This window comes from Panthera pardus, unplaced genomic scaffold (assembly GCF_024362965.1).
Source record: "Panthera pardus isolate Hobbes unplaced genomic scaffold, ASM2436296v1 HiC_scaffold_11, whole genome shotgun sequence".
NCBI lineage: Eukaryota > Metazoa > Chordata > Mammalia > Carnivora > Felidae > Panthera > Panthera pardus.
The window spans coordinates 98,140,649-98,155,748 of NW_026526666.1; the positions used below are offsets into that span (position 1 = coordinate 98,140,649).

Genomic DNA, 15,100 nt, shown 5'->3' on the forward strand with positions numbered 1-15,100 from the left:
TCCTAACCAAGCGTCCACCTGTGCGCGGGTCACCCTGAGACCTCTTTACCCGTTCCTTCCGGTATAGAGGGAGGTGGGGCTCGCCGCAGAGGGTGATTGCTGGAACTCTGGGCTGGAGCATGGCTTTCACCTTCACTAGGGAGTGGCTTCGCGTAGGCCTCAATCTACTCAAAAGTAAAAACCTCCCTGCGTTTATGTCGGGATTAAATTTATTAATTCCTTTCTTCATTCAACAAATAATTATCAAGCACCTACTTAAGGCAACCACAAAGGGTTGTGCAGGCTGTGCACTGCGCCAGGGTGCCTGGCCCAGGCCATCCTGTTAACTCGTCAGGGCTGCATCTCCCCTAAAGGGGTCTTTTACTAACTGGTTTACCATACTGCTAGTGAGTGGTGTCCCTGCCAAGGCTGAGGCCCTAATCTAGTTTGCTACTGAGATAAACAGTACATTAAGCACCAACTGTGTGCCGCATACTATTCTAAATGCTGGGGCTTCATCTAATGTCAGTAAAACTCTTGGCCAAGTAAGTAAGCGGTAACTGGTGCCTGCAGTGAGATGCATACAAGGGCTACCCAGATATTCCCCCCCCACCCCCCAGGGCAGGGCTTCCCATGAAACTTGCCTTTCCCCCTCAGAAACCACAGGGCACAGGTTGGGCTGGGAACACCTTTTATTTAGCTGCATGCAGCAGGAGCAGAATCACAGCACAGCTGTCCTTCCAGCAGGAGGGAGAGGAAGGAGTGAGGTTGGGCAGGCGGGGTCGGGGGGGTGTTCTGGAACGGCAGTTCCAGGGGTGGGATAGGGGCTTGGGATGTTTTCCAAGCCACAGGGAAGGTGATCTGGGCATGGAGGTGGATGGGTGGTCCTTGAAAACCTCCCACTCATCTCATCCAGGGCTTACATGTCCCGGCTCTTAGAATCAGGGTCTAATCCTGCCCCCCACCTGCCCTGGGTTACCATGCACAGGACTCCAGGGGTCTTCTGGAGATCCTGCCTCCACCTGATACCCATCTGACTTCCGACTTCTCGGGCTTCATCGATAATGAGGTCAGTCCAGACCTGGCCTGGACCCCAACCCATCTTGGGCCTGCCCATCTCAGGCCAGGCCTGAGCTTGGCGGGCAGAGCAAAGAGCTTGGGAGGGGCAGAAGACAGGCCAGCACAGCTCCTCTTCTGCTCCCAGATCTGTCTGAACTATGTGGTCACCTCCCAGCATCTGCACAATCTAGGCCAGGCACAGGCTTGCCAGATGTCTTGACTGTCCTTGCTCTGAGGGCCCCCAGTGTAGACAGGGAGAAAGGGCCCAGGAGGGGAAGGTAGGAGACACGCATCTAGATTTGGCATCTGAGCTCGGAGACCACTCTTGGAGGAACCTGGGAGAACATCCTGTACCTCCCCAACCTCAGGGGCCCCATCTCTTAAAGGAGCCCACGCAGGCCTCCCCTGCCATCACTCAGGCTGAGACCTGGGGCAGAGCGCTGGCCCCCATGGCGTGTGAGGCTCCACAAAATAGGCAACTGAGGGGCAAGGATGAACCAGGAGGTCTGGGGGAGCCCGCCCCCCTCCCCTTCCCTAACCCAGCCCTTCTCTGAGAGCAGTTTACCAGTCGGGGTTTGGCGGATCAGGGCTTGGGGGGCGTCAAGGCAGTGGGGGGCCCGATGGTGATGCTGCTGTTGGTGACCCTCGGGCCGTACCAGCCGGCCCAGTAGTGAGTGTCCACGCCGCCGTGCTGAAACCAGATGTAGCGGACGCCGGGTGGGTAGTTGGAGAACGTGTGAGAGACCTGGCGGCAGGTGGAGGGAGAGAGGTCAGGGGCCAAGGTCTTAATGCTGGCCCAGCAGTCAGCAGAACTGAGTTCTAGTCCTACTCTGTGATTTTGGGCAGACCCCTTCCCCTCTCTGCCTCAGTTTCCTCATCCGTAAAATGGAGCAGAGTCCTCCTGGGTCCGTCCACTCCACAGGATTGCCCAAGCGCAGCTCAAAGGAACTGAAGGAAAGTGAAAGAGGTCCAATACGGTCATCACTGCGCACGCGTGGCTATTTCAGTTAAAATTAATCAAAACTAGAGAAGATTAAAAATGTAATTCCTCAGTCACACTAGGGACTAGCTCTTATTAAGTGTTCGATAGTCACATGTGGCTATTGGTTACATAGACCATTTCTCCTGGACAGCACTGGTCTCAATTGGCAAACTATGGCCTAGGGGCCCACTGCCTGTTTTTGTAAATGAAGTTTTACTGGCACACAGCCGTGTCTATATAGCTGCTTTCACAACGCAATGGCCCAGCTGAAGGGTTGAGTAGAGGTGATAGAGACAGCAACGCCTCCGAAGCCTAAAATATTTGTGTCTGCTGCCCCCTGGTCTAAATAGTAGGAATAACCGATATTAGTAACTAGAACCCGCCAACCTTTTCGAACATGGCTTTACCAGCACCATTTCGCTGATGTCTTTTCGAGCTCGAGCAGCTGATGCCCAGGTGAGAAGCAGCAGAGCTGGGATCCGAACCCAGGCCCGTTCGACTGCAGTCTCAGCCTTGGGCAATATGCCACCTGCCCTCTTCCCAGTTCACAAACCTCCCTCCACTTGGCATCGCTCTTCTGCTGGATTGTTGCCGGGTCTGGCTGGAAGGTCCCCAGCGGCGCATGTGCTGACGACAGGAGCTGAACACACAGCTGGTACTTGGACCCGCAGTCTGGCCTGGCTGCGAACCTGCGTGCAGAGGGAGGGCCCATCAGGGCCTCGGAGATGGGGGGCAGGGTGGGGGCGGGGCGCCTGAGTGGCAGGCCCCCCTCCCCCAGGCCCTCGCCCCAGGCACTCACCAGTCCTTGACCTCGATGTCCGGCCGTGTGGTGTCCATCAGCTCCTCCCAATACCCTTCGGCCTTGAGGTCCACCACCTGGGACTTGAGGCAGGTGCTGGGGAGGGCGGGCGGAGGGATGGGAGGGGCTGGGGCTCAGCACTAGGGCACTGGGGGGTTAGGGCTGCCCCTCTCAGGGGCAGGAGATCCCTGGGTGAAGTGGCTTGGGCTTCCCCCCACCCCAAGACTTCCCCAGCCTCAGATCTTACTAATAAGAAGTCACGAAGTATTTCTTGACCTGGTCATTGGGGAATTCCTTCCTCTGGTCTCCAGAGAGGTTCTCCACCTTCCACTCATCGCCTCCATTCACATCCAGGCTCCAGAATTCAAAGCCCTCTGGCCAGAAAGCAGAACTCACGTCATACGGAAGCCCCTCAGTGGTCCCTTTCTCACAAGTGCCCCTTCCTCCTGGATCTGCTCCTTGGATCTCTGCAGCTACCCTCAGGCCTCACGCTGTGGGATGCTGCTGATCAACAGTAGCTGTCTTTTTTTTTTTTTTTTTTACTTAAAAAAATTTTTTTAATGTTTATTTATTTTTGAGACAGAAATAGAGCAGGAGTGGGGAAGGGGAAGAGAGAGGGGGAGACACAGAATCTGAAGCAGGCTCCATGCTCTGAGCTGTCAGCACAGAGCCCGACGTGGGGCTCGAACCCACCAACTGTGAGATCATGACCTGAGCCCAAGTTGGACGCTTAACCGACTGAGCCACCCAGGCGCCCCAACAGTAGCTGTCTTGTATTAGGTGCTTCCTGTGCGCCAGGCACCATGGCAAGTGATTGCCACTGGGAATCCCAAGACCTGCGACCATGGGAGTGACCAGATCCCTTCTGTGATGGAGAACGCTCTGATGCCAGAGCCAGCCAGATCTGGAGCTAGTCCCAGCTCTACCAGTATGAGGCTGTGTGACCCTAGATACGTTGCTTTCCCTCTCTGAGGCTTGGTTTTGTCCTCTGTAAACTGGAGTTAAGAACAAGAGCTGGCAAACTTTTTCTGCCAAGGGCCAAAAGAGTTTAGGTTTTGTGGGCTACATACTATCTCTATTAGTCTTTATTTTTATTTTTATTTTTTTGATATATAACCATTTAAAATCACAAAAGCTAGTTTCAGCTCCTGGGCCAGGTGTGGCTAATGGACCATAGAGTGCCAAGGTCCATGGTCATGGCCACTGGGGAGTCAAGTGAGGCAGGCATCTGAAAGCTCTGGACGGCTTGGAGTTATTTCATTGTCATTGTGCTCCAGAATTTGGTCATATACTAGAAAATGAGGTTCCCATCCCATCCCATCCCAGTGCCTGGCCAATGAGTTACTATGCAGTAAGAGAAAAAGAGAGCTCTAGGTGATGTAGAAATTTTGTTTTACCTGTTGTTGTAATATGCTGGAAAGAAGAGTGGATCTCTCATCCTCCCATGAGTAAAGTCCCCTTTGCACTCTGGGACAGTCCTAGTATGCCTAGCCCTGGAGTCTGGGATCCAGGCCAACAAATTATGGCTCTGATTTCCTGGTCTTGTGTCTTGGGCATAAGTAGTCCTGACTGGTCAACAGTCCCTCACTGGGGAAATAATCTTAAGAGTGGAATGCAAAATGCCACTCTCGACCTCAGTTTGCCCATCTGAAAAATGGGAGCATTAACAGCACCTACCTCTTGGGATTATTGTGGGAGGATTAAGGAGTTAAGCCATCCAAAGTGCCTGGTTCATAGTAAATGCGTAATGAAAGTCAGCTGCTGTCACAGCCGTGTGTGTTGGGGGCAGGTCAGACCCCACCCTACATCCCACCTTCAGCACATGGATTGTGTAGGAGATTCCTGTGGAGGCTGCGTAGGAAGTAGAAGATCTTCCAGTCGGCCACAGGCTGGTCCCAGTCCTCGGTGATGAAGCCCTCACGCAGGCACTTGCGCTTCCAGAGGGTCACCAGGTCGATGAGGTCTCGCCAGAGGCTGCAGACCAGGCGGCAGCGCAGGAGCAGCTGGCGGGCGGGCACGTGCGTGAACAGCTCCAGCAGGATGTTCTCAGGGAGCTCGTTGATGTTCCCCACGGCCATGGCTTGTGGCTTCTGGACAACCCCCTGTGGTTATTGAGAAGCTACCCTTCAAAGCCGGCCCCTTCCCCCAGAACAGAATATTTGCAACACCCCATGGTGGTGGAGGTTCCCATCCCAGCTCTGCCACTTGCTGTCTCGGGAAATTCACCGAGCGTCTCCGAGCCTCAGTTTCCTCCTCTGAAAAATGGGACCAGGAACTGTACTAAAATGGGTTCAAATGCCGTGACACAACAGATGCTCAATAAATGGTAACTGATTTTACTGCCACCATACGACAGCCTCTAAAAGACGCTAAGGAGGCCCAGAGGGGTGCCAGTACCTGCCCAAGGTCACATAGACAGAGGAGGGAAAGAGTCTTCTGATTCTAGAGCCGGCCTTTTCCAAAAAGCAAGTCTTTACAGTGTGAATAACAATGCGCAGCCCCGCAGAGCACTCCAGCAAGTCCTCCAACGGAGGAGGGAGAGAGATTGGGGGCAGGGGGGATAATTATCCTGGTGTCTGACGGAGGTCTAAAGAGCTCAGGCGACTTTCTCAAGGCCTCAGAGTAAATGATCCCCATCCCAGAGATGGGGTGGGAGATGGGGAAAGAAAGGCCTTTCCAACACTCCCATCTCCATCCTCGCGGCTGGGCTTTCAGCCCCACCACCCCCGGCGCGCGCGCTTCCCACCCTGCGTTGTGGCTTTAAAGTGCCCCAATCCAAAGCTGGGGCTTGGACCCCTGAGCATCGATAAGCGACCCCGGCCCCGGTTCCCTCTTGCGCCGCCGATGGAGCCCGCGCCGCGCAGCCCCAGGCCTGGGCCTTGTCCGCGCCGGGCCGCCCTCTGCGCACTGCCGCGAGGCCGGAAATCGCCCTGCTCGCCCGCCCGCCCTCCGGCCCCCAGCCCCGGACGGCCCGCGCCCCCGCCGCGGCGCTCCCCGCGCCCACTCCCGCCGGGTCACCTTCGCTTAGCCGCCGCTGCCGGATCCCGCTGGGTCGCGGGGCTGAGCGGACCTCCGCCGGCAGTAGCGAGCGCGTACGGCCCCGCCCCGGCCCCGCCCCGCCCCCCGCCCCCTTGACCCGCCCCGCGCCGCGCCCCCCACCGCTACGTAGGAAAATTACCTGGAGTGGGGCGCGGGGAGGGGCCTCCGCCCTCCTCCCTCCTCCAGGGCGGCGCGCCCCGCACCCTCCGCATGACCCAGACTCGCGGTGCCCCCTCGCCTCCTCCTCCCAGCAGCCACCCCTGGGGGGAGCTGGGAGACACCCCAAATCGGATCCCCATTCCCATTAAAAAATCCGACTCCCGACCTTTCCCTGCCTCCTGGGTCCGCCTGGAACCGGTAGCCTCAGGCCTGGGGCCGACCGCTCCAGACTGCGGGGCGTCCCGGCTCCGGGCCAAAGGCGGGGCGGGGGCGGAGGCGGGGGCCTTTAAGAGGCGCCGCCAGCCGGGACCCGACCTAGACGCGGGCAGCGCCTGGACTCGCCGCCGCCGCCGCGGGACTCGGGCAGCCCCGCAGCCCCGCAGCGCTCCGGCTCCTCCTCCTCTCCAGACCGCCCTCCGCAGCGATGGACGGAGACGGTGAACCAGGTAGCCGCTGCCACCCGGATCCACTCGCTCGGCCCGGGAGGGGAGACCGAGGCAGGCGGGCGAGCGAATGCTACGGAGAGGGGGCATCAGAAAGCGAGGGGGTCCCGGCGACCGAGCGCGGCAAACTTTCACCCACGCAAAGCCCTTGAAACAGTTTTAAAAGAGCACAGCCCTGTGGCTGGAGGCCTCCAGAGGTGACAGGCAGGGAGGGAGGACTCCTGGGTCCTATTTACGGGGGGGGGGGGGGGGGGGAGGGGGGGAATAGTGTAGGGGTAATCCCACATTCTCGCCTCTCAGCTTCCTGAGGGTCTGTTGGGTCCGGGTCTGGGACACATCTGGGACGCCGGAGGCTGCAAGCTTTTTTTTTCCCCCCCCCATCAACTTCTTTCATTTGCCAGCTCTGGCCCTTGAACTGCGTGTATCCCTACGGCTTTCTTGGGGTTACCGGCCTCTCCTCACCCCATCCCTGCCTTCCTCCTTGGCTCCCTTGTCTGGAGGGACTGCTCTTCAACTGGGTGGCTGGTTGCCCAGTGGGGATCAGGCCAGCGGTGAGGGAGAGTTGGGGCACAGCTCAGAGCCCTCTGAGACTGCCCAGTCATCTTGCCTGGCACCAAAGACCCCCCTCTCCCCATCCCTCGAATTCCCTGCTGGGCCTGTAGGGGTTGCCTGCTGAGTCAGGGTGGGAACAAAACCTGCCTGCAGATTTCCCCACCCCGGTCCCAGCAGGCCCATCTGAGAGTGGGCCTTCCTGGAGGAGTCAACAGGAAACACTGATGCACGCTCCGGTAACCAAGCCCCTCTCTCCCCAGTCCTGAAACTCCCAGCTCCTTCAGCCCATGCTCCCAATCCGTGACCCCCTTGCCACGCCCTCTATAGGGCCCCAGAATGGGCTCCTGCTTTTTCCCAGGGCTCAGCTATTCCCTGGACTCCAGGGCCCAGTGCAGGTGAGTGAATCAGCCTGGGAGGCAGCTTCTAGGGGCCAGATAACTTTCCGACAGCAACAATGTGGGGAGTTGTGTGTACTGGAAAGGGGTTGGGGGGGGGCTGTAACTAGATCTGGGGCCTGGAGTGCCAGGCCTGGGGCCAGAAGAGGGGACTGGGCAAGGTGCACCTTTCGGGGGAGCATCAGGTGTCCACCAGGGCCAGGGCAGGGCAGGGGGGAGGGCTGGAGAGGTGAGGACACTGGGGCTGGCTCCCCAGAGAGCTGTGGGCAGCAGAACAGGCAGGTGATGCAGCTTCAGGGCCTGGCATTTTCCTTTCTGTCTGCCCATTGTTCTTTCGTGTGACTTGGGAGAAGCTAGGAAACTGGGCCTCAGTTTCCTCTCTGCAAAAAAGAAAGGGAAAACCCCCGCATCATAAAGATGTGCCCCCCCCCCCCCCCGCCAATGCAGCTAATAATGAAGGAAAGCGTTGTGCTCAGTAAGATTCACTAAATAAGATTTGCGGAGGACTGACTGTGTGCTCTGGGCTCTGAAGAAGAGGTAAACCCTGGTTCAGCTCTCAAGGGCCTGACTGTGGGAGGGGGGAGAATGTGCTACATGTGAGGAGGGGCGGTGAAGCCTGGCAGGCTGGGGTCCCGCCAACATCCAGACTTGGGTCTAGGCCCTGCCTGTTCTCCCCCCCACCCCCGGTTCAGCCTGTTTCTACCACTGCCTGGGCTTTCCAGGCTCTAGCCCTTAGGAACCCCCCATCCTAGATCTGAGAGCACTAGTCTCCCCCACCCGCCCCCATCACCCAGAGTGGTCCCAGCCCCTCACCACTGTGTCTTCCTCCTCCAGAGATACTGTGCACTCAGTATCTGCTTACTCAAGGTTTTGATGGCCCAGCTGAGGCCGGCTGGGTTCCAGGAGATAGTCTAGCCTGCAGCTCCTGACGTCTGTCCACCTCCTTACACTTTAGAATGCTCTTGCCCCCTCCCCAGGGGATTGGAACATCAGCACTGTTCGAATGGCCTGGCACAATGATTACTCCCATTTTATAGATGAGGAAACTGAGGTCCAGGGATAGGACGAGGGAGTGAAAAGACCTTCCTTTCTTGAGCACTTATTACATCTCCCTGTTTGATATACCTGCTGTCTATTTTATTTGAGAGAGAGAGAGAGAGCGAGCCCCAGCAGGGGAGAGGGGCAGAGGGAAAGAGAGAGAGAGAGAGGGAAAGAGAGAGAGAGAATGAATCCCAAGCAGGCTCCATGCTGAGTGCAGAGCCTGGGGTGGGGCTCGATCCCAGGACCCCAGGATCATGACTTGAGCTGAAACCAAGAGTTGGGCACTCGATCGACTGGGCCACCCAGGCGCCCCTACCTGCTCTCTTTTAATGAGCCCCCACGTCATACTGCTGTGGCCAGCAGGGGATTACGATCCCTGTTCCCCTTTCCCTTCAGGCCTCAGATCCCCATGTCCCTGTCCTAATACTAGCAGCATAACCCTTGGTGAGTCAAAATCAAAGGCACCTCCAAAGTCAACAAACTATTTTATTGAGGGCATTTTTTTTTTTTTTGAGCCTGGATTTGAACCCAGTCTTCAACCACTCATTTGCTGTGTGATCCTGAGTGGTTTCACCTCACTATTGCCTCCGTTTCTTTATCAATGACATAGCGACAGCAGGAGGAGCAACCTCAGAGAGATGCTGCAAGGATTTGGAATAAATAAAAACGCTGAGGACAATGTCTCGCTCTTGCTAAATGCCCAGGAAACATTAGCTGCTGACAGTGTGCCAGGGAGGGTTCGAGACGCCAGGCACTGGGGTGAAGCAGTGAGTGTCCCAGACCCAGTTCCTGCCTTCTTGCACTCACTCTAGTCCTGAGGGAGGTGTTTACAAACCAACACACCCTAAGACAAGCGCTAGGAGGGACAGGAACTCCACGGCTAGAAGATTTCGTGGCGGGAAGTCCGGGAACCGTCCCCAGAGGAGGTGAGGGGAGGCAGGGATCTCAGGGCGCGGTTGTAAGGATAAAGGAGTGGATGAAGTCAAGTTTGTGCAATTAGATGGGTGCCCTTACGATCGGATTATCAGTTGCTGTTAACCGCTCGGGTTTACTGGCCCTGCCAGGAAACTCTTCCGACTGGGCGCGCTGGTCTGCGGCCCTAGCCCCCTGGGGTCTCCTCCACTGGGCGCCGGTCTCTGGCCACAGAGCCTCGGGCCCCGGTTTCGGATCGTCCGAGGGTGGGTGAGGGGCAGATACCCGACACGTCGCGGTTCTGAAGCTTGGAGGGGGATATTCTGAGCAGAGTCACAGCCCCCGCCCCCCCTCCCCTGCCCCGCCTGCAGAGAGCTTGGGCCAGCCGGAGGAGGTGAGCCCGGAGGGGCAGCAGGAGGAAGCCGGCGCGGAGGAGGCGAGCGCCGGGGAGGAGCGGCCCGAGGAGGAGGAGGAGGAGGAGGCGGCGGCGTACCTGCAGGAGCTGCCCGAGCCGCTGCTGCTGCGCGTGCTGGCCGAGCTGCCGGCCGCCGAGCTGGTGCAGGCCTGCCGCCTGGTGTGCCTGCGCTGGAAGGAGCTGGTGGACGGCGCCCCCCTCTGGCTGCTCAAGTGTCAGCAGGAGGGGCTGGTGCCCGAGGGCGGCGCCGAGGACGAGCGCGACCACTGGCAACAGTTTTACTTCCTGAGCAAGCGGCGGCGCAACCTTCTGCGCAACCCGTGCGGGGCAGGTGAGCGGCCCCGGGGAGCTCAGCTTTCCCTGCTGCAAAATGGGCCGGAGCAACGCCAGCCTGCTTGGAGGGCTAAATGGGATAAAGCCCCGGCACGACGCCCCGCGGGGCAGCCCCGACAAGAATCCTGTGCATATTATTGGCTCCTGGGGCCGCCTGCTCTCTGGGGGGTCCCTTTTCCAGGTCCTTCCACCCTCACGATCTGAGGCAAGACGGGCCCCGTGGAGGACCCTCCCAGGAGGGAGAGAGAATCTGGGGACGAACAGGAAATTCCTCCCGTTCCAACCCCTCGCATCACCTGCCTCCCCCACCCTCCCCACCCCGTTAAAGGACCACGTTCCCCTGCCCCGCAACTGATGGCGCGGGAACCAGCCCGGCCACACCCTCAGCAGGGAGTGGGTGACCAGGGTGGGGCTGTCGTGCTCTTACAGAGGACCTGGAGGGCTGGTGCGACGTGGAGCACGGAGGGGACGGCTGGAGGGTGGAGGACCTGCCCGGAGACTGTGGGGTGGAATTCATCCACGACGAGAGCGTCAAGAAGTACTTCGCCTCCTCCTTTGAGTAAGGAGAAGCGGGATGGAGGGCACGGGGGTGGGGGTGGGGGGAGGGGTCTCCACTCCCTCCTAACTCCAGTTCCCCAGGTGGTGTCGCAAAGCGCAGGTCGTTGACCTGCAGGCTGAGGGCTACTGGGAGGAGCTGCTGGACACCGCTCAGCCGGCCATCGTGGTGAAGGACTGGTGAGCGGCCTTGGGGGTGGGGCCGGGACGGTAGGGAGGGGAAGGGAGAGGGGGGAGGGAGGGAGCAGGGGTGTGTGTGGGGGGGGGGGGAGGGGCGACCTGGAGCCGCTGCCCTGCCCCAGGGGCCGGGGCCTCCCAACTCTACTGGTTGTGGCTACATGGGCCACGGGAGAAGGTGGAAACCCACCTGTCCTGCTGACTTTCAAAGGTGGGCAATTAAAAAAACAAAACTTGTCACTGTGGGCTGGCTTTAGCCCCGGGGGTGGGTCTGGCCGGCCTGGGGTGTAGTCCCTGGGGTTTGGACCTTGGGCGAATCCACGCTGTCTCTGGCCTCAGCTTCCTTATCTGTAAGACGGGGACCTTAGTAGTACCGGCCGGCGGGGTTGGGCGGAAATGAGAACTTCGGTAGCAGGCAGGGCCCGCAGTACCGGCTGAGCAGGGTTCCCCCGGCCCTCGCTCTGTCCCTCGGGGCAGGTACTCGGGCCGTAGGGACGCCGGCTGCCTGTACGAGCTCACGGTGAAGCTGCTGTCGGAGCACGAGGACGTGCTGGCCGAGTTCAGCAGCGGGCAGGTGGCGGTGCCCCCAGACAGCGACGATGGCTGGATCCAGGTGAGCCTGGAGGCTCCGGGGGCCGGGGCGGGGCCTGGGAGCGAAGGGCGGGGCTCATGGAAACCCCGCCCATGGCACGCGCGGCCGGGGTAACGCAGACTTGGCCGAGAGGTGTGGGTGAGGGACCCTGGCTGAGACACCCAGAAAGGGGGCGGGCCAGGGGTTGGGAAAGTGCGCTGGGGTGGGGTGGCTGGGGGAGGCGTCAGGGCCCTAACCCGACCCTCCTACCTCCACCCCCCAGATCTCCCACACCTTCACCGACTATGGGCCCGGTGTCCGCTTTGTCCGCTTCGAACATGGGGGTCAGGACTCCGTCTACTGGAAGGGCTGGTTCGGGGCCCGAGTGACCAACAGCAGCGTGTGGGTGGAGCCCTGAGTGACCCCTCCTCCAACCTCAGCCCTCTTGGAGGTGCAGAGGCCTGGGGTAGATAGGCCTTAGTCAGTAGCCCCCTCACTTTTTCCATCCCCCACCTCACCCCCACCCCCACACACTCCTCTCCTGCCCCATTCTCCCAGCCCAGCCCCCACACTGGGAAAGAGGAGTTTTGCTGGCGTATATGTGCATCTAGAAAATAAGATGGGTGAGGGTATGGGCCTGGGTCGGGCCCACCGCTGAATCCCCTGCACCTAGTACAATGCCTGCCGCAAAGTGGGCACCTAATAAATATTTGTCCAAGGAAGGAATGAATGAACAAACGGATGAATGAACACCGCCCCCTTTGCATCCTCCTCTGTCTCTTGGGGGCCCCTGGCCCAGCCTGGAAAAATACTTGGTGGGGCTCCAGCTGCTCTGGTTTCCAGAGGCCCTTGGGCCGGTACAGAGCCAGCCAGGCCCCGGCCGCCTGGACAAAGGCCGGGATTGTGAGGCCAAGGAGTGGGGAGCTGGGCCTGGCGCCTGACTGACACCCAAGCTGCCCAGAGGCCAGAACAGGGTGTGTGTGTGTGTGTGTGTGTGTGTGTGTGTCTGTCGGGGGCGGCGGGGGTGGGGGGGGGGGGTTGCCCTCCAGGCCTCTCTTGGTCCTCGTCCTGTTCCTTTCTGAGACCAGGATGGTGGGTGGCGGTAGCCTCTCACTTAGCACACGAATTCTCCGGGGCCCAAGGGATGGATGCCGGTGGCCCTGGTGGGGATGGGGAGCTGGGGTGGGGGTGGCTAGGGGAGAGGCTTGGTGTCCCTCTTCAGTACAGGCACACTTCATGCTGTCCTCCCTGGCCTGGCGATGGATTGAACAGCAGCATCTGGTCTCTGGTCATATTCTTTCTTTCTTTTTTTTCTTAAAAAAAAAAAAAAAGTTTTATTTATTTTTGAGAGAGCGCCAGTGGGGGAAGGGCAGAGAGAGGGGGCAGAGGATCCAAAGCAATCTCCACGCTGACAGCAGTGAGCCAACTAGGGGCTCGAATTCATGAACCGTGAGATCATGACCTGAGCTGGAGTTGGATGCTCAACCGACTGAGCCCCCCAGCCCCCGCCCCCCCCCCCCCCCCAGCCTCTGGTCATTTTTCTAAGCCCTGCCGGGAGGCTGGCTCTAGCCCTGGTTTGAGGCGGCAAGGGTGTGGTGCCAGGCCCCTTTTTTGGCCTCTCCAGCAGCTCTCAAACCCAGCCCCTCCCCAGGACTCTCAGGTGTTGGTCCTGGGGCTGAATGAGGGTCTCCCCATAGCCTCTCTCCTCTAGGCAATGGTGACCAATAAAATCTCAGTGCCCACCCTGCCCCCCCCCCCCCCCAGCTTTCCTTTGATTCTGATCCCTGCTGCCACCTGCTGGTCAGGTGGGATTGCAGGCTTTAAGCTGGGGCCTGCCTGGGCCTGGTCACTGGTTCGTTCCTTCACTCCCCAATCCTGAAGCCCCAGTCCCCGGGGCCGGGCTCTGTGCAGGGCCCTGAGATTCCAGGGGTGAGGAAGATACTTCTTGTCCCAGGAAGAGGGGGCATCCTGGGGTCCTGGGGCGCCTCCAGTCGTCTCAGCTCTGGGGGCATCCTCAGTCTGACAGGGGAGACAAAACCCTGATCTCGAGAACTCCCCAGTCTGAAGGTGGAGGCACAGCCCCTGCCCCACGGGCACCCTCAGTCCTTTCTAGGGGATGTCACAGTCCGGTGGGGGAGGGCACTGTTCACACCTACCTGAGTTTCCAGTCAGGGGGCGTGATGCCTTGATGAGTTCGATGGATGCCATAAAGGAAGAGGCTCACCCCTTGAGCTTCCAGGTGTACGTGAAGGTGCAGCAGGCGGTGGTGCCCTGGGGCGACGGACTAGGATGGGCACGCGGGGATCCCCGTGAGGATGAGCTGGGGGAGGACTGGGCCCGTGCTGGGGCTACGCGAGGAGGCTGGATGGAGGTGCGGTGAGCATGAGAGGCAGGCGTTGTGCAGGTGCCTGTGAGGACTGGGTGCCAGGGCCGGGGTGTGGGGGCATGGAAGGTGCTGCAGGTGGGAGCTGGGGACATTCAGAAGAGAGGCCCGTGAAGGGTCTGGGGCTCTGGGCTGGTGATCTAGGGTTGGCAGTGTATGTGGCCAGCGGCCAAAGCCAAGGCCACTGTTGAGGGCTGGGAACAAATGTGGAGTGAGGCAGGAGAGGGCACAGAGAAACAGCCTTAGGGCTGTGGTGGAGAAGACAGAGCAGCCACGGCGGCGGGGATGGGATGGGTAGGAGGGGGCGAAGCCAGCAAGGCCATCTGTAGTCAATTCTCTGCGCTCAGAGGAGGGAGCCAGAAGCCCAGAGACCAGATTCTCTGCCCTGGGGCCCCAGAGATGAGACCCACAGAGGACACCTGAGGGGCTCAGATAATGGAGTGCTCCAGACCCACTGTCCCTGAGGGACAGTCACTAGAGGGACAGTTGGATACACTGGTGGAATTCAGCCGACAGCAGTTCCTGAGTCACCAAAGAGCTGATGCTTCGGGAGCGGGGGACGGGCCAGAAAAGCACAGTGAGCTTTGCACAGGGCACTGTGTACTCACTGTGCACAGGGGTGTGTCCTGTCACTACATCCCCGTGCCCAGTCGGACATGGGGAAGGGGGAGAGGGCATCCTTACCCCTGTTGGACACGAGGATACTGAAGAGCCCAGACCTCGCTGATGATACACGACTTCACTGGAGAAGCACAAGTTTCAACCAAGGTGGCACGGGCTTCAAAGAGTGTGCGCTTAACCCCTCAGTTTTATTGTCCTTACCTGCCCGCTCCCCTCCAACATTGATTCTAGGACTGCAGATACCAGCTTCAAGGGAGGGGAAAACCTTCAGGGGAAGGTTTCAAGGGGAAAAGCTTATGCTGTCCAGCAGGGGGTGCCTCAGGGCCATCTCTGGACCGTGGGGAGTGTAGATAGCAGACAGATTAGCCACATGACTCAATGGCACCTGAACATTGGCTAAGGAGAGAGAGAGGCGCATATTCCTGAAGGTCCTTTCCACTCAATCAGTGCTTACTGAGCATCTACTATCTTCCAGGCAGGGCAAAAACAGATGAGGACTCTGCCCCCTGGAATATACGGTCTAGGCAGAAAAACTTAAATGCAAGCAACTATATAAATGAATAAGGTAATTACTAACATGATAGAGCACTTAATATACATACCAGGCAATACTTTGAGAGCTTTGTATAGATTGATTCATTAAAATAACCATATGGAGTGGGAATATTATTACTTCTATTTTTAT

At 58.9% G+C, this 15,100-nt stretch overlaps 2 protein-coding genes across 6 annotated transcripts; one reads left to right on the forward strand and one right to left on the reverse strand.

Moving 5' to 3' along the window:
- Window positions 1–653: 653 nt before the first annotated feature.
- On the reverse strand, window positions 654–9,957 carry FBXO44 (F-box protein 44). Of its 5 annotated transcripts, none has more exons than XM_053898969.1 (6): window positions 9,854–9,957; window positions 4,633–4,921; window positions 3,096–3,193; window positions 2,820–2,915; window positions 2,574–2,709; window positions 654–1,783 (listed from the first exon to the last, which is right to left on the reverse strand). In XM_053898969.1, the coding sequence occupies exons 2-6, from the start codon at window positions 4,895–4,897 to the stop codon at window positions 1,419–1,421; spliced, it is 960 nt and encodes a 319-aa protein (XP_053754944.1). In that variant the 5' UTR covers window positions 4,898–4,921; window positions 9,854–9,957; the 3' UTR covers window positions 654–1,418. The 5 variants fall into 5 exon arrangements, with proteins under 5 accessions (XP_053754944.1, XP_053754943.1, XP_019316927.2 ...); XM_053898968.1 differs by lacking the exon at window positions 9,854–9,957 and adding an exon at window positions 5,998–6,101; XM_019461382.2 differs by lacking the exon at window positions 9,854–9,957 and adding an exon at window positions 5,838–5,944.
- FBXO2 (F-box protein 2) lies at window positions 6,276–12,161 on the forward strand. The gene is made up of 6 exons (XM_053898972.1): window positions 6,276–6,463; window positions 9,732–10,106; window positions 10,538–10,667; window positions 10,748–10,843; window positions 11,318–11,453; window positions 11,695–12,161. Exons 1-6 carry the CDS (start codon window positions 6,442–6,444, stop codon window positions 11,827–11,829), a joined length of 894 nt encoding a protein of 297 aa, XP_053754947.1. The 5' UTR covers window positions 6,276–6,441; the 3' UTR covers window positions 11,830–12,161.
- The last annotated feature ends 2,939 nt before the right edge of the window (window positions 12,162–15,100 follow it).

Excerpts from the sequence above, each read along its gene's own strand:
- FBXO2 (XM_053898972.1), top strand. The coding sequence starts at position 6,442 with ATGGACGGAGACGGTGAACCAG. Across the intron at positions 10,107-10,537 it reads GCGCAACCCGTGCGGGGCAG|AGGACCTGGAGGGCTGGTGC; the intron begins GTGAGCGGCCCC and ends GTGCTCTTACAG. Across the intron at positions 11,454-11,694 it reads GCGACGATGGCTGGATCCAG|ATCTCCCACACCTTCACCGA; the intron begins GTGAGCCTGGAG and ends TCCACCCCCCAG.
- FBXO44 (XM_053898969.1), bottom strand. The coding sequence starts at position 4,897 with ATGGCCGTGGGGAACATCAACGAGCTCCCTGAGAACATCCTGCTGGAG. Across the intron at positions 2,916-3,095 it reads AGGAATTCCCCAATGACCAG|CACCTGCCTCAAGTCCCAGG; the intron begins GTCAAGAAATAC and ends CGCCCTCCCCAG. Across the intron at positions 2,710-2,819 it reads GACATCGAGGTCAAGGACTG|GTTCGCAGCCAGGCCAGACT; the intron begins GTGAGTGCCTGG and ends CTCTGCACGCAG.